The sequence below is a fragment of the Zingiber officinale genome, chromosome 2A (assembly GCF_018446385.1).
Source record: "Zingiber officinale cultivar Zhangliang chromosome 2A, Zo_v1.1, whole genome shotgun sequence".
In the NCBI taxonomy this organism is placed as follows: Eukaryota; Viridiplantae; Streptophyta; class Magnoliopsida; order Zingiberales; family Zingiberaceae; genus Zingiber; species Zingiber officinale.
Window position 1 is genome coordinate 80,578,658 of NC_055988.1, and position 26,415 is coordinate 80,605,072.

The window sequence follows — 26,415 nt, forward strand, 5'->3', positions numbered from 1 at the left end:
TTTGTAAGCCTCTTGTATTTGGTATTATTTCCATAAATAACTAGTATGATGCGGAAAAGGAAAAACTACTAGTTATACCTTATAGAAAGACCTCTTGATCTTCTACCGTATTCCTCTTCCAACCTCGGACGTTGTGTGGGCAACGATCTTCCGAGATGAGAAAACACCAACCACCTTCTTCTCCTCCTAGCTAGGTTCGGCCACAATAAGGAAGCTTTACCAAGGATGAAGAACAAAACACCAACTAAGCTCCAAGAGATGCAAGCTTTCTCTCCTTCTTCTTCTTCTTCTCCAAGTAGTATCCGGCCACCACAAGAGCTCCAAGGGAGATGAAGGATTCGGCCACCACAAGAGGAAGAGAGGGAGAGGATGATGGACGGCCACAACACCAAGGAAAAGAGGGAGAGAAAAAATAGAGATTGTATCTCATGAAGGCACCCCAACCCCCTCTTTTATATTCCTTAGCCTTGGTAAATTAGGAAATTTAATTACAATAAAATTTTCTTAATTTCCTTGACATGATTTAATTGAGAAAAATAAAATAAAATTTCCTAATTAAACTATAATGGCCGGCCACATCATGGAGGAATAAATTAGACAAGTTTTAATTAACAAATTAAAACTTCCTAATTTGTTTCCGGAAATTTTAAAAATAAAATTTCTCTTAAAAAATCTCTTCATGGTTGATAAAAAGAAATTTCTATAATTTTAATTTTTCAACATGTGAATAATTTTTAAAGAGAAAATAAAATATCTCACCAATCTACAAAAAAGGAAAGAGATCTAATCTCTTTCTTTAATCTTTTGTAGATCCTTTACAAGAGAGATATTTTAATTTTAATTCTCTTTAATAAATTATATCTTCCACATAATAAAAATTAAAATTAAAATTCTTTTTAATTTAATATGGCCGACCCCCTCTAGCTTGGGTTCAAGCTAGGGCCGGCCACCTTAAACCATGCTTAGGCCAGCCCTATCTTGATTCCAAGCTAGCTTGGCCGGCCCCCTTTAGGTAGGTATAGAAGGTGGGTATAGGTGGGTATAGTACTCTATAAATAAGAGGCTATGATAGGGACCGAGAGGAGGAATTGGTTTTGGTCTCCCGATAAAATTAAGCATCCCGTGTTCGCCCCGAACACACAACTTAATTTTATCAATAATAATTCATTCCACTAGAGAACTATTATTGAACTACCGCACCAATCCCAAATTACATTTTTGGGCTCCTTCTTATTATGAGTGTGTTAGTCTCCTTGTTTTTAAGATATCGAATGTCCACTAATTAAGTGAGTTACTGACAACTCATTTAATTAATATCTTAGTCCAAGAGTAGTACCACTCAACCTTATCGTCATGTCAGACTAAGTCCACCTGCAGGGTTTAACATGACAATCCTTATGAGCTCCTCTTGAGGACATTATCAACCTAGTATCTCTAGGACACAGTTTCCTTCTATAATCAACAACACACACTATAAGTGATATCATTTCCCAACTTATCGGGCTTATCGATTCATCGAACTAAATCTCACCCATTGATAAATTAAAGAAATAAATATCAAATATATGTGCTTGTTATTATATTAGGATTAAGAGCACACACTTCCATAATAACTGAGGTCTTTGTTCCTTTATAAAGTCAGTATAAAGGAAACGACCTCAAATGGTCCTACTCAATACACTCTAAGTGTACTAGTGTAATTATACAGTCAAGATAAACTGATACCTAATTACACTACGACCTTCTAATGGTTTGTTCCTTTCCATTTTGGTCGTGAGCTACTGTTTATAATTTATAAGGTACTGATAACATCATCTTCTGCATGTGACACCACATACTATATTATCTATAATATAAATTAATTGAACAACTACAATCAAATGTAGATAATTTGACCAAATGTGATTCTTTATTCAAAATAAATGTTTACAAAAGCTTAGGCTTTCAGTATACACTCCAACAATCTCCCACTTATACTAATGACTAAGCTGTCATATCTTCTACCATACATCTGATTCCCATTCCCTCCACATGCCGATCGAAAGTTTTCGCCGGAAGGGTCTTAGTGAAAGGATCTACCAGGTTATCCGCTGATGCAATCTTGGTGATGACAACTTCTCCTCGCTTCACGATATCTCGTATCAGGTGGTACTTGCGCTCTATATGTTTACTTGCCTTATGAGTTCATGGTTCCTTCGAGTTTGCAACTGCATCGCTATTATCATAATAAATTGTGACGATTTTGGGCAAACCAGGAATCACATCTAAGTCCATTAGAAAGTTCCTGAGCCATACTGCTTCTTTAGCTGCCTCAGAGGCTGCTACATATTCAGCTTCCATGGTTGAGTCCGAAACGCATTTCTGCTTAACACTCCTCCATGAAATGACTCCACCTCCTAAAGTAAACACATAGCCTGATGTAGACTTACTACTGTCCCTATCTGATTGGAAATCTGAATCCGTGTAACCCACAGGAAGCAAATCATCTGATTGGTAAACTAGCATATAATCTCTAGTCCTTCTCAGGTACTTTAATATATGCTTTACCGCAGTCCAATGTCCTTGTCCAGGGTTACTCTGATATCTGCTGACCATGCCCACGGTAAAACAAATATCAGGTCTCGTACATAGCATTGCATACACCTACAGCCGAAGCATAAGGAACTGCTTTCATGTCTTCTATCTCCTTTGATGTCTTTGGAGACATCTCTTTAGATAGAGCTATTCCATGCCTAAAAGGTAAGAAACCTTTCTTGGAATCCTGCATGCTAAAACGAGCAAGGATTGTATCTATATATGAAGCTTGGGACAGATACAACATTCTTTTCTTGCGATCTCTTATAACTTTGATCCCAAGAATGTGTGCACACTCGCCTAAGTCCTTCATATCAAATTGTTTGGACAACCATACCCTTACGTCTGATAATACCTTGACATTGTTGCCAATTAACAAAATATCATCTACATATAGTACAAGAAATACCACCACGTTTCCGTTACACTTCTTATATACACAAGACTCATCCGGATTTTGAATAAATCCATATGACTGGATTACTTCATTAAACCAGATGTTCCAAGATCTTGAAGCTTGTTTCAGTCCATAAATGGACCGATTGAGCTTGCACATTAGATGCTCTTTGCCTTTTTCAATGAACCCTTCTGGTTGCTTCATATGGATATTCTCTTCAAGACTTCCATTAAGGAAAGCTGTCTTGCAATCCATTTGCCAAATCTCATAATCCATATGAGCAGCAATGGATAAGAGTATCCGGATAGACTTAAGCATGGCTACCGGTGAAAAGGTTTCCTCATAATCGATTCCCTCTTTCTGAGTGTACCCTTTCGCAACAAGCCTAGCTTTGAAGGTTTCTACCTTCCGTCCCCTCTTTTCCTTTGTAGATCCACTTGCATCCAACGGCTTTTACACCATCAGTGGTTCTATAAGCTCCCGCACCTTATTAGAGTACATAGACTCTATTTCGAATTCATCGCCTTTGCCAAGATGTTGCATCTCTATCTTGGAGTGCTTCATCATATGTCAGTTCATGTTTACCCGGATCAATCCAAAACTCTCCCAAAACATGAATCTCTCAGTCGCTTAACAACCCTCCCACTACGACGAGGCACGTGGTTGTGTATCATGTGTGACATGTGTTGCAGTTTCTTGTACTTGTACTGTTGGTACTGAAATAGACGTGCCCTCTCTAAGTTCTTCTAGAATAATTTTGCTACTGAGCTTGTGATCCATTATATAGTCTTCTTCTAAAAACTGGGCATTGGTGCTAACAATGACTTTCTGGTTTTTAGGACTATAAAATAAATCACCTTTCATTCCTTTGGGATAACCCACAAACACACGAACTTCTGTACGAGATTCTAACTTATCAGCATCTGGTTTCAGCACATGTGCTGGACTACCCTAAATCCGAATATGTCTTAGACTGGGCTTACGCCCATTCCATAATTCTGTGGGAGTAGAAGATATTGATTTAGAAGGTACTAAGTTCAGAATGTGCGCTGTCGTTTCCAAAGCGTATCCCAAAACGAATTCTGAATAACTCATCATCGATCTAACCATCTCCATAAGAGTCCTATTCCTTCGTTCTGCTACACCATTCTGTTGGGGTGTTCCAGGTGCAGACAATTGGGATTGAATTCCGGCCTCTGATAAGTAATTCCTAAACTCTCCTAAGAGATATTCGCCACCACGATCAGATCGTAGTGTCTTGATACTTTTACCTAGTCATTTCTCCACATCAGCCTTGTATTATTTGAACTTATCAAAGCACTCAGACTTGCGGCGCATTAGGTAAATGTATCCGTATCTTGAATAATCATCTATAAAAGAGACAAAATATTCAAAACCACCTCTTTCCTGGATAGACATAGGACCACACAAATCAGAATGAACCAATTCTAACACTTCTTTGGCTCTACACCCCTTGGCCTTGAACGACCTCTTGGTCATTTTACCTTCCAAGCAAGATTCACAAGTTGAAAAGTTTTCCAACTCTAATGAACTCAAAAGTCCATCGGCTATAAGCCTCTGAATCCTACTTAAGTTAATATGACCAAACCTTAGATGCCAAAGATATGCTTGGTTCATTTCCGAAGGTTCTTTTCTCTTATAAGAGTTAGAAGATGAGTTATAAATTTCCATGTTTTGTTTTGTGGAAGAAATTGGATTCAAAATATACAAATTGCCAACTAATGCACCAGAACAGATAATCACTTTATTTCTCTTAATAACTACATCGTTACTGAAAGAAACTGAATATCCATCTAAAAACAGTTTAGAAACTGAAATTAGATTCTTTCTAAAACTGGGTACATAAAGACAATTTCTTAAAACCAAATTTCTATTTCTACTAAAAGATAAGTAGACGTCTCCCACTGCAACAGCCGCCACCTTAGTAGCATTACCCATGTAGACGGTAATCTCTCCTTCAGTTAGTCGTCAGGTTTCCTGGAACCCCTGCAGGGAATTACAGACATGATTAGTGACTCCCGTATCTACACACCAGGTGCTGGTAGATAACACCGCTAAACATGTTTCAATAACTAGAGCATGAGATATACCTTTGTTTTGGTTCCTACGAGGACAGTCCGCCTTCCAATATCCTGCCTGCTTACAGATGAAGCACTTGCCCTTCGGCTTCTTCACTCCAGCTTTAAATCCTGTATTCTGAGATTTATTCACTTTCTTTGCTGAGCCAGCTTGTTTCTTCTTCTTCTTTCCTCTCGGTTTATAAGTAGAACCATTCTCAGCATAGTGAATTTGAGAATTGTGATGAAATAATCCTTCTGCTGCTTGAAGTTCTGTCAGTAGTTCCGCTAATGAATAAATCCTTTTATTCATATTATAGTTCAGGCGGAACTGCTCAAAACTTCTAGGTAGCGTTTGGAGGATCATATCGATCTGGGTTTCCCCATCAATTTCTCCTCCAAGGATCTGTATTTCGTTCAGATAAGCCATCATTTTTAGGATATGATCCCTAACAGGAGTACCCTCTTGCATGGTGGCTGTCATTATCTTTCTCATGGCTTCTTGCCTAGAAGCCCTATCCTGATGACCAAAGAGTTCCTTGAGATCGTTCATAATATCATAAGCTGTTGGTAAATCTTGATGCTGATGTTGCAATACATTTGACATTGAAGCCAAAATGTAACACCGCGTCATCTCATCTGCTTTTACCCATTTCCTATGATATTCAATCTCCTCTTGGGTAGATTCACCAGTAGGTGCTTTAGGGCAAGGCTCAGTCAGTACAAATTTATAGCTTTCAGCAGTAAGAACAATGTCCAGGTTCCTTTTCCAATCTATGTAATTAGGTCCAGTAAGTCTATTCTCTTGAAGTATGATGAACAGTGGGTTGAAAGTCATCCTAAGAATCACAAATAACTTTTGGTCAGAACTCTAAATTTAGAATAATATTGATTCCTCAAACAATACTATTTTAAATTAAACAACACCTCAAAACACCGTGAATATTGTATGCCACGATAGTGTGGACGTATACAAATTCAGCATTTGTAAAAGGAGAGTTGAACCCATTAATTTTATTATCTTGTCAACCTAACTTTTTGACAAATAAAATTAATAGTTGGTATCTTTTGGTCACACAAATAATAGCAGTGACTCCGATGGGGAGGATACTATTAGATGTGTCTAAGTGTATACCATTACTTGATACTAAGTCCATTAATAAGATTATGCCCCTTCCGATGGGGAAGATCACACGCTCTTAATTAACTTCCTATAGTCATCCGAAATGGAAGTCTGTTCTAGTGATCCACAAACAAGCTCATCCGATATGGAGGAAGACACTCAGAGCCAACGCGCAAGCTTGTTTACATCACTTACAAACCAGTAATGGAGACCATGGGATTTACTTAAAAAACCCTCTCCCACTTAGTTATTTATAAATGAGGAATTTTAACTATGCTAGCCTACTAAACATATATACTAACATGCACACACAGCACAATATAAAAGCAATAAATAGAAAATCTAATTTTCAACTATTATGGCTTTTATCTATAGTTGTCCTCCGTGTGTTGTCATCCCAACCTGCTGCCATATTTGGCCACCGCTACCGGGTCTAGCTGTCGCATCCATCTTGCTCCTTGTTCCGCTGCGCCTCTGGTCCTTAGAAGGTTCCACGCTTTGCAAGATTCGATCCGCGACAAAAATAGAATTTTACATTTTTGATCCTATATTCCATAAAAGGAATGTACATGTATCTAGATCAAAAATAAAATCCTAATAAAACTAAATACAGCTCCTGTTGTATTTTATAATACAATCATGCACACACATATAAATGCCCTTGACATGTCCAAGGGTCCAATCACACACATAATAACTAGAAGTCATAATAGTTGGATCCTGCATCCACAAAGTTAGCACATCCTATTATTAACCTGCATAAATTATGTATGACATGTGCATAATTAAACTAATACCAAATACACAGAGGCAAAACCCTAGCTCTGATACCAATTGTTGGTTGCTACTCGAAAAGCCTAGAGGTTCCACTGTACAAAAATTTTATACAAAGGTCTGAACCTTTTCCTAGCTACCATGTGTTCTTTTAAATTAAATTTTGGATCGCCTGCGAAACTTAACACGTTTGATCCAAAACTTAATTCATTTGTTCTTTTAGGTTTTGACTTGGATCTCTTGCGGAACTTAACACGTTCGACCCAAATCACCTTAAGTTATTAATTCCATTAAATATTAATTTCCATAATTGGTTCCCAGTACTGACGTGGCAAGGCACATGGCCTTCTTGGATATGGGAGCAACCACCACCGACTAGACAAAACCTTTTATAGAAATCTAATATTTAATTTCCTAAAATAACTTTAGGTTAACCGAAAGGAACAATCAAATCACAAGGAAAAATAAAATAAAAGAACACAACTTCGAAAAACATATTCAAAATACTAGATTCGTAAGCCTCTTGTATTTGGTATTATTTCCATAAATAACTAGTATGATGCGGAAAAGGAAAAACTACTAGTTATACCTTATAGAAAGACCTCTTGATCTTCTACCGTATTCCTCTTCCAACCTCGGACGTTGTGTGGGCAACGATCTTCCGAGATGAGAAAACACCAACCACCTTCTTCTCCTCCTAGCTAGGTTCGGCCACAATAAGGAAGCTTTACCAAGGATGAAGAATAAAACACCAACCAAGCTCCAAGAGATGCAAACTTTCTCTCCTTCTTCTTCTTCTTCTTCTCCAAGTAGTATCCGGCCACCACAAGAGCTCCAAGGGAGATGAAGGATTCGGCCACCACAAGAGGAAGAGAGGGAGAGGATGATGGCCGGCCACAACACCAAGGAAAAGAGGGAGAGAAAAAATAGAGGTTGTATCTCATGAAGGCACCCCAACCCCCTCTTTTATATTCCTTAGCCTTGGTAAATTAGGAAATTTAATTACAATAAAATTTCCTTAATTTCCTTGACATGATTTAATTGAGAAAAATAAAATAAAATTTCCCAATTAAACTATAATGGTCGGCCACATCATGGAGGAATAAATTAGACAAGTTTTAATCAACAAATTAAAACTTCCTAATTTGTTTCCGGAAATTTTAAAAATAAAATTTATCTTCAAAAATCTCTTCATGGTTGATAAAAAGAAATTTCTATAATTTTAATTTTTCAACATGTGAATAATTTTTAAAGAGAAAATAAAATATCTCACCAATCTACAAATAAGGAAAGAGATATAATCTCTTTCTTTAATCTTTTATAGATCCTTTACAAGAGAGATATTTTAATTTTAATTCTCTTTAATAAATTATATCTTCCACATAATAAATATTAAAATTAAAATTCTTTTTAATTTAATATGGCCGACCCCCTCTAGCTTGGGTTCAAGCTAGGGCCGGCCACCTTAAACCATGCTTAGGCCGGCCCTAGCTTGATTCCAAGCTAGCTTGGCCGGCCCCCTTTAGGTAGGTATAGAAGGTGGGTATAGGTGGGTATAGTACTCTATAAATAAGAGGCTACGATAGGGACCGAGAGGAGGAATTAGTTTTGGTCTCCCGATAAAATTAAGCATCCCGTGTTCGCCTCGAACACACAACTTAATTTTATCAATAATAATTCATTCCACTAGAGAACTATTATTGAACTACCGCACCAATCTCAAATTACATTTTTGGGCTCCTTCTTATTATGAGTATGTTAGTCTCCCTGTGTTTAAGATATCGAATGTCCACTAATTAAGTGAGTTACTGACAACTCATTTAATTAATATCTTAGTCCAAGAGTAGTACCACTCAACCTTATCGTCATGTCGGACTAAGTCCACCTGCAGGGTTTAACATGACAATCCTTATGCGCTCCTCTTGAGGACATTATCAACCTAGTATCTCTAGGTCACAGTTTCCTTCTATAATCAACAACACATACTATAAGTGATATCATTTCCCAACTTATCGGGCTTATCGATTCATCGAACTAAATCTCACCCATTGATAAATTAAAGAAATAAATATCAAATATATGTACTTGTTATTATATTAGGATTAAGAGCACACACTTCCATAATAACTGAGGTCTTTGTTCCTTTATAAAGTCAGTATAAAAGAAACGACCTCAAATGGTCCTACTCAATACACTCTAAGTGTACTAGTATAATTATACAGTCAAGATAAACTGATACCTAATTACACTACGACCTTCTAATGGTTTGTTCCTTTCCATTTTGGTTGTGAGCTACTGTTTATAATTTATAAGGTACTGATAACATCATTTTCTGCATGTGACACCACATACTATATTATCTACAATATAAATTAATTGAACAACTACAATCAAATGTAGATAATTTGACCAAATGTGATTCTTTATTCAAAATAAATATTTACAAAAGCTTAGGCTTTCAGTATACACACCAACAGTACCCTTCCCAACGGGCTGTTCGTCATCACAATAATGGTGTGCGCCAAAAAGTAAGGGTGCAACCTCCGAGCGGCAAGGACCAAGGCGAAGGTCAACTTCTCAAGACCTATGTAGCGATACTCTGCATCCTTTAAGATATGGATTAAGAAGTACACAGACTGTTCTTCGCCGTTCGGCCTTACTAATGCCGAGCCCACAGCATGCTCGGTTGAAGATAAATAAATGCGGAGTGGCTCGCTTGCGGCCGGTTTTGCCAACACGGGTAAGAAATTCAGGTAAGTCTTCAGTTCCTCGAATGCCCAATCGCACTCCCCGTCCCAGTGAAACTTGGTAGCTTTACGTAGGATTTTGAAGAATGGTAGGCTCCGGTCGGCAGTCTTAGAGATAAACCTTGACAGCGCTGTTATCCGACCGGTGAGACGCTGTACCTCTCAAAGATTTCTAGGAGGCGGCATGTCTTGCAATGCCTTTATCTTGCTGGGGTTCGCCTCTATGCCCCGCTCGGTCACGATGTAACCCAGGAAGCGCCCACCTTTTGCTCCGAACAGGCACTTCTGAGGGTTCAGCTTGACTTCGTATCTTCTTAACGTTTGGAAAGTCTCCTCCATATCCGCATAGAGATCTGTCGCCCGGAAAGACTTAACAAGTATGTCATCCACGTACACTTCCAAGTTGCATCTGATCTGCTCCTTAAATACTCTGTTCATCAGACGCTGGTAGCTAGCTCCTGCATTTTTCAGCCCGAACGGCATTACATTGTAGCAGTAGGTGTCGTCCGCCGTGACAAAGCTGACCTTCTCCTGGTCTTCCCGGGCGAGCGTCACTTGATGATAACCTTGGTATGCATCCAGCATGCATATCAGCTTGCATCCAGACGTGGAGTCCACCAGTTGATCGTTCGAGCCAGGGGATAGAAATCCTTCGGGCAGGCCTTGTTCAGGTCCCGGAAATCGATGCAGACTCTCCACCTGTTGCCCGGCTTGGAGACCAGTACCACATTTGCGAGCCAACTCGGGAATTGCACTTCCCTTATGTGGTCGACCTCTAGTAGCTTCTCTACCTCCGCCCGGATAATGACATTCTGCTCAGCGCTAAAGTCCCTCTTCCTTTGCCTCACCGGCCGAGCGTCTGGCCGGACGTGAAGCTCGTGCTACGCTACACTTGGCGAGACCCCTGGCAGCTCCTTGGTCGACCAAGTGAAGACGTCGCGGTTTCGCTGGAGACATTTGATCAGCTTTTCCTTCTGGTTCTCCTCCAGGTCGGATGCTATGAAGGTGGTGGCCTCCGGTCGGGAAGAGTCAATCTGCACCTCTTCCTTTTCTTCATAAACCAAAGAAGGTGGTTTTTCGGTTATAGTATTTACCTCGACTCGCGGCACTTTCCGAGCGGACTTGGCTTCGGCTCGGACCATCACCACATAGCATTTTCGAGCTGCCAGCTGGTCTCCCCACACCTCCCCTACTTGATCTTCCACCGGGAACTTGATCTTCTGGCAGAAGGTAGAGACGACCGCCCGGAACTCGTTGAGAGCCGGTCGCCCTAAGATAACGTTGTACGCCGAAGGAGCATCAACCACGATGAAACTGGTGGTCCTTGTCCTTCTCAGCGGCTCCTCTCCTAACGAGATAGCCAGCCGGACTTGGCCGACCGGTAAGACTTCGTTCCCAGTGAACCCGTAGAGGGGGGTTGTCATTGGCAGTAGTTCAGCTCGGTCGATTTGCAGTTGGTCGAAGGCCTTCTTGAATATTATATTATCCAAGCTGCCTGTGTCAATGAAAATGCGGTGAATAGTATAGTTAGTTATTACCGCTAGAATGTGTCATCGTGCGGGACTTCAACTCCTTCGAGGTCCCTAGGCCCGAAGCTGATCTCGGGTCCGCTCGCCCTCTCCTGGCTGTAGCCGACCGCGTGTATCATCAGCTGCCTTGCGTGTGCCTTTCTGGCTCTATTGGAGTCTCCTCCGGTCGGGCCTCCGGCGATGATGTTGATCTCACCTCAAGACGTGTTGTCCCTATTCTCCTTCTCTCGAGTTGATGGTCGAGGTTGCTCATGCGACGCCCAATGGTGGCCTCCGGGCTGCTGACGATGCTGCCGCTCGGGGGATCTTCTTTCTATTCTTTGAACAGGGCTCCATTGTCGATGTCGCCGGTCTGGTGAAGGTGACCGGCGGCGATAGCTCCTTGGCGCAGGATGAGTGATGGGGGGGAGGCTCCGACAGTCGCGGGTGTTGTGAGTAGCTGACTGATGGAGTGAACAAAACGTTGAGGTCCATGCCTTCCCCTTGGGCTTGGGCTGATCAGCCGCAACTTGCTGGACGGCGTGCTGCTGAGTGTGCTGATGAGGACAGGCGGCTTCGGCTCGCGGTCCTCTGGGAGGCTGGTGACTGACGGGCTGCTTCCGCTCGGCGGAAGCTGGTTGGTCATTCAAGGCTTCCTTTCTTCTCGCCGCCTGGGCTTCCTCCACATTGATATACTCGTTGGCCTTATGCATTATGTGGTCGTAGTCCCGAGACGGCTTCCGGATGAGCGAGCGGAAGAAATCACCGTCCACGAGCCCTTGCGTGAACGCGTTCATCATTGTTTCCGAGGTGACCGTTGGAATGTCCATGGCCACCTGGTTAAAGTGCTGGATGTACGCTCGGAGCGACTCCCTCGTGCCTTGCTTGATGGCGAACAAATTGACACTGGTTTTCTGGTGGCGCCTGTTGCTCGCAAAATGATGGAGGAATGTCGTTCGGAATTCCTTGAAACTTGTGATAGATCCATCCGACAGCCTCCGGAACCACCGATGCGCCGATCCCGAGAGGGTGGTGAGGAATACTCGGCACTTCACACCATCTGTGTATTGATGTAGGGTGGCAGTGCTGTCGAACTTACCCAGATGGTCGTCTGGGTCAGTTGTCCCGTTGTATTCCCCGATCACGAGGGGCACATAATGTTTCGGCAGTGGATCACGCAGGATGGCATCTGAAAACTGCCGATTGATCCGCTCGGGTGACACGTCCGTTCGTGGCGCTTTTCCTTTTCTAGCGTCCCGGACGGGTGCTTTGTCCGATGAAGATCCTTTGTCCTGATTAGCTTGCACTACCTCCGAGGGCGTCTGGAACAGAATCCGATGAAAAGGTATCGGGTGCTGGTCGGTCCCTTATTTTGCACCCATATTGAGAGCTGCTCCGGCCACTCTTCGGGTGGCGCTTGGCCCCCCGATGCTGATGTCGCCTACTGCGCTGCCCGCTCGGCCTGAGCTTTCTGCTGCTGCTCCACGATTTTTGCTGCTCGCGCTTGGATGAGCATTTCGAGCTCCTCAGGAGAGAGCGTTACCAGAAGTTGACGTCCAGCTTCTTCCATCTTCTAGGCTCGGATTCAGGTGCATTCCCACAGACGGCGCCAATTTGATCCTATCCGAGCGTTGTGTCGACGGACGCTGGGGACGTGGCACGCTCCGCTGTCTCCGACTAATGGTGTAGATCTCCGGCGAACCTGCAAAGAAGCCGAGCCGGGAGGGGTTCCCCAGCGATGACCCTCCGACGCTCAAGTCAGGCAACGAGAGATGAGAGAGGCAGCGTAATTGTGGCTATAGTGAGGATTGTGCATACCTTCGTCGACGTCTGGGGTCCTTATATAGAACCCTGGGGAGGCGTGGGCACGCTTCTCGATGCATGTACGCTTCCCCAAACATACCTTAACGAGCCCATGTCAGAAAAGTACCCCTGACGCCATTCCGCAATCGTCTGAGCATATCCCGGATGTGACGGTGGAAGCTTCCACCGTATGATCCTGTGTACGGCTCGACCGCCAACCCTACCTACTGCTTGTCGGCGGCAGATGTCTCGAGGATGATGTTATCCCCTGTCTCCTTTGTCCTCTTGCGCCTCCTGTCTGTTCCAGGGGCCGAGCGGTTAGGCCGCTCGGCAGGCATATCACTTCTGCCCCGGTCGTATGCTCGGATGAGATTGCTCCTGCCTGTCTTTGTTGCCTTGTGCCCCGGACGAACGGACATCCCACTCGGCCATGAAACCTTTCTACCTTAAGCATCGGAAACCCGACCCCTAGTCGGGTTGTCTTTCATTCGGATCGGGGGATTCCCGATCGGTCGTCCTTCTCAGCCCGGTCGGCCGGTCGGCCTTCTCTTGACCATTGACCTCCACGTGTCGTTAACCTTCCGCCAACGAAGGTCCCTCATCCTTACCACCGGATCAGGAACAATAACTACTTTCTAGACAAAGCTTTTTAAAGAAATTAAATATTTAATTTTCTCTCTGAAGACCCTTAGTTCAAAAAGATAATCAATCTAAATATAATTTTAGAACCCAAAATAGATTCCTTCCTATAGGATTAATCAAGAAGTTTTTAGAAATATATTTCTATGATATTTTCTTAATTTGACCCTTATGATATTTAAGATACCAGTTAAATCCTGAAAATTTTCCAAAATTAGAAGTAATAAAAGTTGAGCATGCACGACTTTTCAAATTTTCTATTTCTTTTTTCAATTTTTTATTTTTTATTTTTACTTTGTCGAAATCTTCTAATCGACAAGAACCAGCTAAGGTTGATTTTAATTCCTTATTTTCTTTTTCTAACTTACAATAACTTTTCGATAATAATTTTATAAACTGAAATGACTTGTCAGGAGGAAGAGACTGTACCTGACTTACCTTGTCGATCCAGTAATCTGAAGCTCCCTCTGAAGTGCTACTTTCTTGCAATGTCGCTCTCCCTTCATCGATGCTCTCGATTCTCATTTCAGACGAGAATGTTTCATCTTCATCTTCGTCTTCTTGGTGACTTGCCACTAGTGTAAGTTCGGCGAGGGCTTCTATCTCTGATTCGGACGATGTTTCATCCCACGTTGCTTTGAGATTTCTATGCTTGTTGGTTTGACCTGGCTTCTTATTCTTTTCCTTGTCTTTGCTCTTCAATTTTGGGCAGTTGTCTTTTACATTCCCTTCTTCATTGCAATGGTATCATCTTACTTTTCTTTTTCTTCTTGTACCCTGGACTTGATTAAATTTCTTAGTTTTAAACAACATTTTAAATTTTCTTACCATTAACGTCGTTTCATCATCGTCAAGTGATATCTCGAAATCTGGTTCATCAATTTTAGCTTTTAAGGTAATATTTTGCTTTGATTCATTCTTTAGATCTGCACATCTTGACTCATGAATTTCAAAAGTTGAAAAAAAAGCTCTTCTAAAGTGCTTACCTCTAAATCCTTAGAGATGAAATATGCATCTATTAAGGTTGACCATTCAGGAGTCCTAGGAAATGCATTAAGTGTATACCTTAGCAAATCTCAGTTGGTTACATTTTCTCCGAGATTCGTGAGTCCAGTGATGAGCTCTTTGATTCTTGAGCGAAGGTGTGCAACGGTTTTGCCTTCTTCTAACCGGAGGTTGCTGATCTAATTCCAGAGTAGGCCCCGTCTCGCTAATTTTGCCTCCGAAATCCCTTTATGTAGTTTTAGGAATTTCTCCCAAAGCTCCTTGGCTGAGTCGTAGGCTCCGATACGGTTGACTTCTTGAGGTGATAAAACACTAAGCAGATGAAACTCTACTTTGTCGTTTGCACGAAGTTGACTTACTCCTTCTTCATCCACTGATATTCTTCTTTATCTTTCGGGGCTACAAAATCATATTTTATAATGATTAATAATTCAAAATCTGTTTTAAAAAATACCTTCATTTTTTTCTTCTAGCTCGCGAATTCCCCCTCGAACTTCGGTGGGTTGATGCTCAATTCGATCATCTCGTGTGCTTCATTCGACGATTAGTCCTCCTAAAGCGAACTTGGCTCTGATACCACTTGTAGGACCCTTGGCGGCCTCGACTAGAGGGGGGTGAATAGCCCTACAAAGAAAAACGAACATTTCTTGCCTTTACAGCTTGATAACAATCAACACTTGCATAAAAAAAAATAAGAGACTTAAATAAAGAAAGGAAGAAGCACAAACGATTTACTTGGTTACAACCGAGGAGATTGTTAATCCAACGAAGTTGAACTCTCATTAACTCTCCTTCAGGAGGAGAAACCTCTTTACAGCAATTAAAGCACTAGATTACAGAACATAATTGAATAGGAATCAATCACAAATATTGTTCTGAACCATTTGTTCCAGAACTGTTTATAGCCTTGGTTGGGGCGCCTGGAAGGGTTCCAAGTGCCTCTAGGGGGATAATACTTGATCCCCGTCACAACACAACGCGCCATGTCACGTTTGGATAATTTTTCAGTCCAGGTGCCTGGAAGGGTTCCGGTCGCCCGAAGTCTGGGCGCCTGGACCAAGTTTGGGCACCCCAGATAGGTCCAGGGGCCCCGAACTTGGTCGGGGCGCTCCGGACCGAAAAATCAACTGTTTGTTGATTTTCGGTCCTGGTCTTCCGCTCCGTTTCTGCTCCCATTGGTCCAGGTCTTCCGCTCTGACTCCTCTCACTTTGGTGATCTCAACCATCCGGAATAAGACTCACCCGAACCCAACTTTCGGCCTTCGAGCAATCTTCCGCTCCGATTTCTCGTCCCTCGGAAACACCGCACACCTCCTTCTCGTCTGCTCGCGTACTCTTCCACAGCACCTCATCCCTCGTACGCACAGAGCCCGTCGACTCTCTCTCGTGTTGTCCTTCTCGCTAGCTATGTCTTTCACTAGACTTCCTGTGCTCCTAAGTTCCTACACACTTAGGCACAGGAGTTAAATACGAATAGAACATAACTTAACTTGGTTAATCATATCAAAATTACCTTGGGGTACTTATATCTTGCATGCAAGTCTCTCTCCTGCCTACAAGGTGTTGGAGTTGGAAGGTTGCAAACATAGCCCCACATTGAAAACACATGGGAAATATCATGAGTTTATAAGAAAAACATATCTCCATTGGCATGAGGCCTTTTAGGTAGAGCCCAAGAGTAAAACTATGAGGGTTTAGACCCAAAGTGGACAATATCATACTATTGTGGAGATATCTAAATTTTTTTCGATCCTACAAATGTATCAAAGCGAGGTCACTCTTCACCGGACTAACCGTCGGAAGAAGCATGAGCTAGGGCAATGATCCAAGATCGAACCATGTGGGTAAAACCTTGAACAAAGTAAGGAAGGCCCTAAGTAGGTCAGTGACCAAATGCTTGAGGGAATTCTGAGCAGATCAAGAGTGACCCGATACTTGAAGGGAGGCCCTAAACAAGTCAAGAGTGAGTGACTCGATACTTGAGGGGGGTCATGTGGCCCTTTGTTTGGGGAGGGGAGGGATTGTTAGGGTTGCAACGTTGTAAATATAGTCCCATATTGAAAACACATGGGAAAGATCATGAGTTTATAAGAAAAAGATATTTCCATTAGTATAAGGTCTTTTGGGTAGAGCCCAAGAGTAAAATCATAAGGCCTTAAGCCCAAAGTAGACAATATCATACCATTGTGGAGATATTTAAATTCTTTTCGATCCTACACAAGGTGGTGTTGATTTTTACAAATCAACACCAAGGTGGAGCTGATCTTTAAAGGTCAACTCCAACGTGCTGGTCTTTAAAGACCAGCACCAACATGTTGGTGCAGGTTTACGCAAACCAAGACTAACTACTATGCTGGTTTATGCAAATTAACACCATATTAGTTATGGTTTACGTAAACTAGCACCACGTTGATGCTGGTTTACGTAAACTAGTACCATGTTAGTGTTGTTTTGCACAACTGATCTTCGGTTGTTGCTGGTTTGTGCAAACTAGCACTAACTATTGGTGATGTTTTGCACAAACCAACACCAACGTGGTGCTTGTTGTGCAAACCAGCACCAACAGTGGTGCTAGTTTGCACAAACCAGGTTTGCACAAACTAAGTGCAAACTAGCACAACTAGTCTTTTGTTGATGTTAGTCTTTGAAGACCAGCACCAACAATGATGTTGGTTTACGCAAACTAGAACTACATTGATGTTGATTTGCACAACTGGTCTTCTGTGGGTGTTGGTCTTTAAAGACCAGGACCAACAGTGATGCTAGTTTGCATAAACTAGCACCAATGTGTTGCAAACTAGCACAAGTAGTTGGTGTTGGTTTACACAAACAAACATCAACGTGGTGCTAGTTTCAAAATTGGTCTTATGTTGGTGTTAGTCTTTAAAGACGTTACAGTAGTTGGTGCAAACCAGCACCAACATGGTGTTGATTTGTGCAAACCAACACCAACTGGTCTTCTATCGGTACTGGATTGTGCAAACTAGCACTAACATGATGCTGGTTTGCACAAAACAACGCCACGTTGGTATTAATTTGCACAATTGGTCTTCTGTTGGTGTTGGTCTTTAAAGACCAGCACTAACATGGTGCAAACCTGCATCAGTAATTGGTGCTAGTTTGCATAACTAGTCTTTTGTTTGTGTTGATATTTAAAGAAAAGAAAATGTAGATCCGCTACATTAACGACCCCTCTAGTATCGACCCTACGGATATGGAGAGAGGTACATGCAGGTACACAGACGTCAGACGCATGATGAGGTAAACCCCAAGTCGTCAGTTCCTGAGAATCGACCTTTGACCATTACACCAGAGAAGTCATGCACCCACCCTCTGTACTATGCTCTGGAGGCTGGTGTTGATATTTAAAAACTAGTACCAATAGTGGTGTTGGTTTGTGCAAACCAACACCAACGAACCAGCACCAACATGGTACAAACTAGCACCAATAGTTGGTGCTAATTTGCACAACTAGTCTTTTATTGGTGCTGATCTTTAAAGATCAGCACCAACAGTGGTGTTGGTTTTCATAAACCATTACCAGCGAATCAACACCAACGTGGTGCAAACCAATACCAGTAGTTGGTGCTGGTTTGGACAATTAGTCTTCTATTGATGTTTGTCTTTAAAAACCATTATCAACAATGGTGTTGGTTTGCACAAATCAGTACTGAACATGGTGCAAACCAACACCATATTGGCACTGATTTATACAAACCAACTCCAGTAACCAGCACTAACTACTGGTATTGATTTTTAAAGACCAGTACTAACGTGTTAATGTTGCTTTTAAAGACCAAAATGTTAGAGTTGATCTTTAAAGATCAGGTCCTCCTTAGTGCTAGTTTGTAAAAATCAATATCACTTTATATGCAAGAGTTACACGTAGATGAGAGAAAGAAATTTTAAAAAAAATAATTTTAGTCGTGTTACATCATTCACATTGAATATCATCCATGTCACTCAACATAAGTAAAACATATATAGTCCTCTCGGATGGGTCTAGTGGCCAGCACATGAGGTCTTATCACCATGAAATTTGAGGTTCAAATCTCGACAAAGTCAAGATAAATATCTCCCTTTTGTGTTAGTCATTATTCCAAAAGTTAATAATCACCCGTGAGACGAGTATATTCGTCTTTTTACCCCTATATATATATATATATAATTTTCATCAATTGAATATTAAATTTACTCATAAATATTTCATCATATTCAACTTGAATTAGGAGAGTGGAATTACTGGTTCAATCTTCAGCTCTGCATTTCATCAAGCAACTACGGAGCGACATCGATGGCGAGCAAAAAACAACCATGAGATAAAGGAAAATTAGTAGTGGTGTTCATTCATGGTCGTGATCGGATCAAACAAAAAAGAGAGCATTCGCAGAAGAGGAATGAGTCAAATGCAACTTACCGGATGGAATTTATCGGAATGATTTCGTCGGCCTCATCGTCTCTTACTTCCTTCCTGGTGATTGATCGATCGCTACCGAGTAGTGGCCCACCGGAGTAGCAATCGAGGAAAAAAGATGAGCATCTCGAAGAAACACTGAAAAAAATTCAGGAGAATAATAACATACAACGGATAATGAAATAAAAAATTCGACGATAGAGATGCGAGCGAGGAGATGAATGGGACGGCGACATGGGGAAAAGGTCGGGGCTGGGGGGAGGGTGGTCCAGGAGGCCCGGCCTCAGCGAATCACATCACCCGCCGTAACGGCGAATCGCGCCGAGGGGAATTTAACGGCATCGGAGCAGGACGCGGGCCCCGGAGGTGGAGGCGGAGGCGGAGGCGGAGGCGGAGGCGGATGCAGACGGGGCCCAGACGAGCGACTCCGCGACGGCGACAGCCGGGCCTCGCCCTCGTGCGCGAGTGCAGAGCCCGGGTCCCTCCTCTCGTCCATGCCGGAACCTCCTCGCTCTGATCCAAACTCCATGATCCATCGCCTCCTCCCTGTGCCTGATCCTGTTCCAACTAAATCACAAAAGTAAATATAATAGATAAAGATTAGATTTTTATGATGGTATTAATTTAATCGAAGAAGATTCCAGCTCGCTATACATGGAGATGGACAGATGGGAGAAGTGTTCTTGCGGTTTTCGCAGTGTTCTCAGCGGACCAGACTGTGACGAACTTCCATATAAAAAAAATATCAGCAGAAAGTTTTGCGGAGCTGGTACGGATCCTTTTATTTTACTTTTAGCTTCGGAATTTTGCTGTTAGTGAATGATTTCGAGATTTCTTCCAGGTTCTGGGAGTAGTTCGTCGTGGCGGCGCCTGCAATCTGGCAGTATGAAGCGGGAGCACCAAGGGGATTGGTACGGCGGGGCGGTTGAAGGAGGAGAGCAGGAGAAGGGGAAGGGGATGATGGGAGTGGGGGCGGAGGATGAAGATGTGGACGAGCTGCTGGCGGCGCTGGGATACAAGGTCCGGTCATCGGACATGGCGGACGTCGCGCAAAAGCTGGAGCAGGCGGAGATGGCCATGGGAACCGGCATCGCGGCCAGCGACGACGCTCTGCTTTCCCACCTTGCAGCTGACACCGTTCACTACAACCCTTCGGATATCTCGACTTGGGTGGACAACCTCCTCTCCGAGCTTAACGCACCTCCTCCCCCACTCTCGCCGCCGCCGCGTTTCGACGATTCCTCTTCCCTCGACCGGCAAAATCGCTTCCTCGAGCTTCCCCTTGTCACGCGGCGCGCATCGGCGGAAGTTTATGAGCCGATGCCAGTCCCTGCTCCCCCCGCCGGGCGTGCAACAGGGCGATTCGCCTTTGGCTCTGATTCCCAATTGGATGTCGCGCCGTCGCCGAGGGATTCGAAAAGGATCAAGTTCTGCAGCTCGCCTCCCTCATCGTCGTCCTCGACGACGGATGCGGCGACCTCGGCTGCGTCCCCTCTGCCGGTGGTAGTAGTCGACACGCAGGAGGCCGGGATCCGCCTCGTCCACGCGCTGTTAGCCTGCGCGGAGGCGGTGCAGCAGGAAAACCTCAAGGCGTCGGACACGCTCGTCAAGCAGATCTCGGTGCTGGCTGCCTCCCAGGGCGGCGCCATGCGCAAGGTCGCGGGTTATTTCGCTGAGGCCCTCGCACGCCGCATATACCGTCGTCTTCCTCGGGTTGGCGTGGGCTCCTCCTTCGATTCCGTCGCCTTCGACGACATGCTGCATATGCATTTCTACGAGAGCGGCCCCTATCTTAAGTTCGCGCACTTCACCGCCAACCAAGCAATCCTCGAGGCCTTCGCCGGCTGCCGGCGTGTTCACGTTATTGACTTTGGGATGAGGCAGGGGCTTCAGTGGCCGGCCCTTCTTCAAGCCCTTGCCCTCCGTCCTGGCGGTCCACCTTCGTTCCGTCTCACCGGCATCGGTCCGCCTCAGCCGGACAACTCGGACGCCCTTCAGGAGGTGGGATGGAAGCTGGCGCAGCTCGCCGAAACCATCCGCGTGGACTTCAACTACCGCGGTTTCGTGGCCACTAGCCTAGCGGATCTGGAGCCCTACATGTTGCTCGGCCAAGACACAGACGACCGCGTCGGAGCGGACGACATCGATGAGCCAGAGGCAGTCGCCGTGAACTCGGTGCTCGAGCTGCATCAGCTGCTCGCGCGGCCCGGATCACTGGAGAAGGTGCTGAGAACGGTCCGCGCGGTACGCCCGCGCATCGTGACGGTGGTGGAGCAGGAAGCGAACCACAACGCCGGGACGTTCCAGGAACGTTTCACGGAGGCGCTGCACTACTACTCGACCATGTTCGACTCACTGGAGGGCGGCGCCGCAGCGGCGGCGACTGCGGACAGCGCCGGCGGGCGGGACCTGACGATGTCAGAGGTGTACCTCGGGCGGCAGATCTGCAACGTGGTGGCCCACGAGGGAGCGGACCGGACGGAGAGACACGAGACGCTGGCCCAGTGGCGGGGAAGGATGACCAGCGCCGGCTTCGAGTCCGCCCCCATCGGCTCCAACGCCTTCAAGCAGGCGAGTATGCTGCTCGCCCTCTTCGCCGGCGGGGACGGCTACAGAGTAGAAGAAAGGGAAGGCTGCCTCACCCTCGGTTGGCACACCCGGCCCTTAATCGCCGCCTCCGCCTGGCGGATCGCCGGCGGACCATGACGCTCGCTCCCAACCGTCCGATTTGCCTCGCTCGACCCCACCAGTCTCATCGCGGGGTCCGCAACCTTAGGCCCGCTGGGCCCCTTTTCTTTCTTCTCCTCTCATGTCAAATCTTTCTTTAACTCCCTCCTTTCTACGTAGCGCAATTATAATAATCTCCGATTAGCCAAATAAATTATATCTGCTAATCAAGGAAGCTAACGATAATTACAAGATTAGCTCATAATTAATCGCCACAGAGCCGGAAAAAGGGAAGATGATTACAAAGTGGGAATCAACCTGGTGGTTGTCGTAGAAGGCCAATCTGGATACCCTGTCGGTGTCAGAAAAAAGTCGGTGGGCCATCGCGAGGGCACACAGTGGGCCCACGCTTCCACTTCCAGTCGGAGCGGGAGATGCTGCAGCCTGGAAGAAGCCCACAAATGGGGCGAGACAGATCACACGCACTCATTTGTGTGAATATGGGTAAAAGAATGCAACAGCAAAAATAAATTAAAATAAAGATATTTCACATTTAACGAATCATTATTAAAAAAAACAAACCTTTTTATAAAAATTATCAAATACGCATTCTATCCTATATTTTATCTCAAAAATATTTTTATTTTCAATATTATTATAACAATTACAACTAATTCCTATTTCAACATATAACAACTACTCTATATAGCTCCTGCACCATAATAAAATATAACATATACTAACTATTTAGTAGATGTCATGTAATAGTACTCTACGTAAAATAATTTTAATTAAAATAAAATGTTATATTTTAGTTGTAACAAACAATGCAACTACTGCAACAACATTGAAAATAAAATTATTTTTAAATAAGATATATAATACTTCTAATTTTAGCTAAGAATGGAGCAATATTCCGGCTAGAAAATAGAGAAACCACAGGGTTCTGAAAAGAAAAACAATAATAGAGGAGGCATCACAGCAGAAGAGTTATCTCTTTGTCAATCCACATATCATATCAATGTGCTCATGCAAGTGGACCAGCATTAATAGTCCCTTTTTTAATTGCAATTTGTTTGAACTCTTTTATTTTTTTATATCGTGCAAGAATACCTAAACCCAGATATATAATGCCAATCTTGCATTATTGCCGTCTAAAGTCACTCGGCCCGTCTTAAAAAGTCTTCTATCAGCCAGGGAATATAATTTGCAGTGACAATAATGTTTGCAATATTTACCCAAATGGAAAGAATATGAAGTGATTTTTTTAATCTAATTAAATAATTAAATAATCAGATATGAAAATTTTTGAACTTGAATATGAAGACAGAACTGTTAAAATCATATTCATATCCGATTCTGATTATATATATATTCATTTCACCGCCAATCAACATCACTGCGTTGTTCTTTAAAATCCAAGACTACTGTATTACTGATATTTGAAAATTAGCATAATTGAGATGTTCATTTTTTAAAATACTTGTGTATTGATTTTAAAATGTACGCACTACCAAAATAGTGCTAGTTGGCCTTCAATCCAATGAGAAACAGGTAATATAAATTATAAATTAATTTTAATTATTTTTTAAAAAAATATTAATCTTTTATAATATATTTTTTTGAATGATGATAATGGGATTGAATAAAAAAAATTTTATTAGTATAGAAGATAAAATGAGGATGGATATCTGATCCTTCGACGGGATGAAAATGATGAAAGTAAATAGTCAATGGGGATGTGATAAATATAATAAATGGAGAAGAATATAATGAGTGCGATAAGAACAAAGAATATGAAATCCAACTCAAATCCGACTAATTAGCATCTCAATTAAATACCCTATCCAAACCCGATCTATTATCATCCCTATTAAATACCCTAAGTTTGCTAGGTTGATGCAGTTCAATCTAAATCAAACAATTTTTTTTAGTGTTTATCATTATCACTTTAATTATGGAAGAAAAGGTCTAACAAAAACATCATACTAAACCAAATTAAAAGAATAGCGTATATCATTATTGCTTAATAATTAATTAGAAAAAATTGGTGAAATATATAAACAGTATGAAGTCATCATCTTTCAACCTTCAGATGTATGTTTAGGACCAGAAGAAACAACTTCAGTTGTTTGATACATTTAAAGAACTGGGATGCTTGGTTCCGGAAGGAAATGAGAATAGAAATGATAGAAGTGGGAAATAGGAATGGAGGGATTTTCATTCCTCTTATTTAGCTAAGTAATGGCCCATTTTTCATATTTGGGGGATTGAATCTGTAAGACCCACCACCAATTCTCCAAACCAAACATTAATTTTCTTCTATTCCTTTCCCATTCCCCACTCTCATACCATCCAACCAAGCAAGCCCTTATAAAGACATAATTTGTGAACCAATAGTCTGAAATACAAGATTGCAAGCATTAAGAGAGTGGCAGTGTTAGATTGAAATGAATGTGTGTTGAAACAACTTTAGTGCAGATAGCCATATGTGTCCAGTATACCAGTGCCGATAATAATCACAAAAAAAACATGCAAAAAAAAGATCAAATTAGGAGACAATTTTGCAGCTTGACATAGTTTGGCAATAAAATTCTTAATTTAGGGTGTGCCTACTCGACATGAATGAAGTTCAAGCAGAGGCAAAGAAGTGGAAAGGAAGAATGATCCCTTGTCTACTTTGTGGTAGAAGAACAAACAAGGAGGAAGATGGGAGTGGTTCTGCACTCTTTCCACCAGATTTGGTTCCATCCAAAAGTGGATGTAGTCACGGTTAACCCTGCAACTCTTATAGACAGAAACAAGGTGTAAGTTAGACATTTTCTCTCTTCTTCCCTTCTTTTCTCCATTTTGAGCAAGGAAAATGTAGAGTGAATAAATGTAATGGAGTCTCAAAACACATGTAGCATAGAGAAAGGGAGAATATTTTACATTCTTAGATCATATGGATGTCAAAATGATTTTAGTATGGTCAGCATACAGGGAAGAGATAGGACGCATGATAAATGTTAGAGCAACTTTGCAGCTTGACATAATTTGGCACCGATAACTGATTTAGTACCCAACGCATTCTATTTGATTGTTTATAGAAAGGAACATAGCAATTTTATCTTCCAAGAGGGAATTTTCAAAGAAAGTTGCAACTATATATACTCATTAAAAACAAGTGTTAAGATAGCTCATTTTTTAATGTGCAGCTATGTGTTTCTCTTCAACTAAGTAACAAATCTGAAACCTATCAATTCTGATCCTAAAGGATATGAAGATGAATGTTTAGTGTTGTGAACTTAGCAGTCGATATAATATTTTTTGACCCAAGTTTTAAGTGCCTTGGAGGGTAATGATATCGTAGTATTTTGATAAAACAGTAATATCAAAATGTACAACGTAATATTTAAACTGAGTAAGTTCAAGTTTACCATGATGAAATAGCAGTTCCAGTAGAGAAACTGTTTTGAAGCTTGACAATCACTGAAAAGTACAGATGATATGAGACATCAAGGAGCATGATATCAAATAATGATATATTGATCTATAAAGGACAGTACAAAAGTATAGAACTAGAATTTTTTATAATCAGATATGTCTCGCATCCCATTAAGTAGATACAAATGAAGTCCAAATGAGTATAGATGTTTTTTACATCATTTGATTGTATATTTAGTTATTACACAAATCATGAAATCCCTCATGCTTATTCTTGACCCTAAAGTCATAAAATGGTACCATAAACATTAAATGCACAATGCTGAAATTTGTATGGAATCAAGTGTGGTTGATCTCCTAGTCGACTATCACTACAATCAGATGACTAGGCTTTTATTCTCAACAAGAAGTTTTCAGCCACAAACCAACAAAAGTCCTAAAATAAACATTCCAATAACCATTAAATTTGATAGAAGCCTTAGAATTAATTGTCATGGGAGTTGAATAAAGTCTCGTTTGCTTACTAGAGTTGAACTTATAGCAACATTGCAATAAAAATTAGAATTTAGAACGTTTGTGAATTATGCAAATAGAGTACCATAAATATTACTTTGTGTTCAAAATAACAAGCTCAAAAATGATAACTAAAAATGTTGGTGTATCATGGCATTTTCTTCCATACTCATATTTAATGTTTCAATTGTAGTACAGTTTCAGTTTAAGTGAGAATCCTGACCCATTATATAAAATATATTAAATGCAAAAATATGGAACAAGAATGATGATTGATTTTCAACGATAACAGAGCCAAATCCACAATCTGATGTTGATGCTTCATGCAGAAATTTATTTGTTAGCATTAGCACATGTAAAGATTAATTAAAAGGCCTATTTTGTTGTGGGTCTGAATGGGGAACAAAATCATAAATTCATCAATACGATACCGACCTTGAAATCAAAGGCTAATTGGCATTCCTATGCCTTGAATATCAATTAAATAAGTAATACTTAACACTACCCTAACGCAGCCCTTCTCAGTTTTTATTAAAAAAAAAAAAAAAGAGGGAAAGAGAAAAAATAAGCTAGGTTTTCTTGTTAAAACTGTACACTGGTCGTGAAGTTAGCCAACAGCCAGTCCTCATTCTATACCATTAGTGTTACTAAAATCTTTACAAATAAATAAGGTCAAGCCAAACCAAAATAAATTCACATATTTGATATGATGATGCTCTCCTAAGTAATCAACTTGGATGCCTGCAA

At 42.1% G+C, this 26,415-nt stretch overlaps 1 protein-coding gene across 1 annotated transcript; it reads left to right on the forward strand.

The window, feature by feature from the left end:
* The first annotated feature begins 19,268 nt into the window (after nucleotides 1-19,268).
* Nucleotides 19,269-21,956, forward strand: LOC122041329 (DELLA protein RHT-1-like). Its single transcript, XM_042600970.1, has 3 exons — nucleotides 19,269-19,642; nucleotides 19,707-19,831; nucleotides 19,904-21,956. The coding sequence occupies exons 1-3, from the start codon at nucleotides 19,284-19,286 to the stop codon at nucleotides 21,766-21,768; spliced, it is 2,349 nt and encodes a 782-aa protein (XP_042456904.1). The 5' UTR covers nucleotides 19,269-19,283; the 3' UTR covers nucleotides 21,769-21,956.
* The last annotated feature ends 4,459 nt before the right edge of the window (nucleotides 21,957-26,415 follow it).

Bases quoted from the DNA above. Each gene is read 5' to 3' on its own strand.
- LOC122041329 (XM_042600970.1), top strand. From the start codon at position 19,284: ATGGGACGGCGACATGGGGAAAAGGTCGGGGCTGGGGGGAGGGTGGTC. The intron at 19,643-19,706 runs GTAAATATAATA...AGAAGATTCCAG, and splicing joins GTTCCAACTAAATCACAAAA to CTCGCTATACATGGAGATGG. The intron at 19,832-19,903 runs GTACGGATCCTT...GATTTCTTCCAG, and splicing joins CAGAAAGTTTTGCGGAGCTG to GTTCTGGGAGTAGTTCGTCG.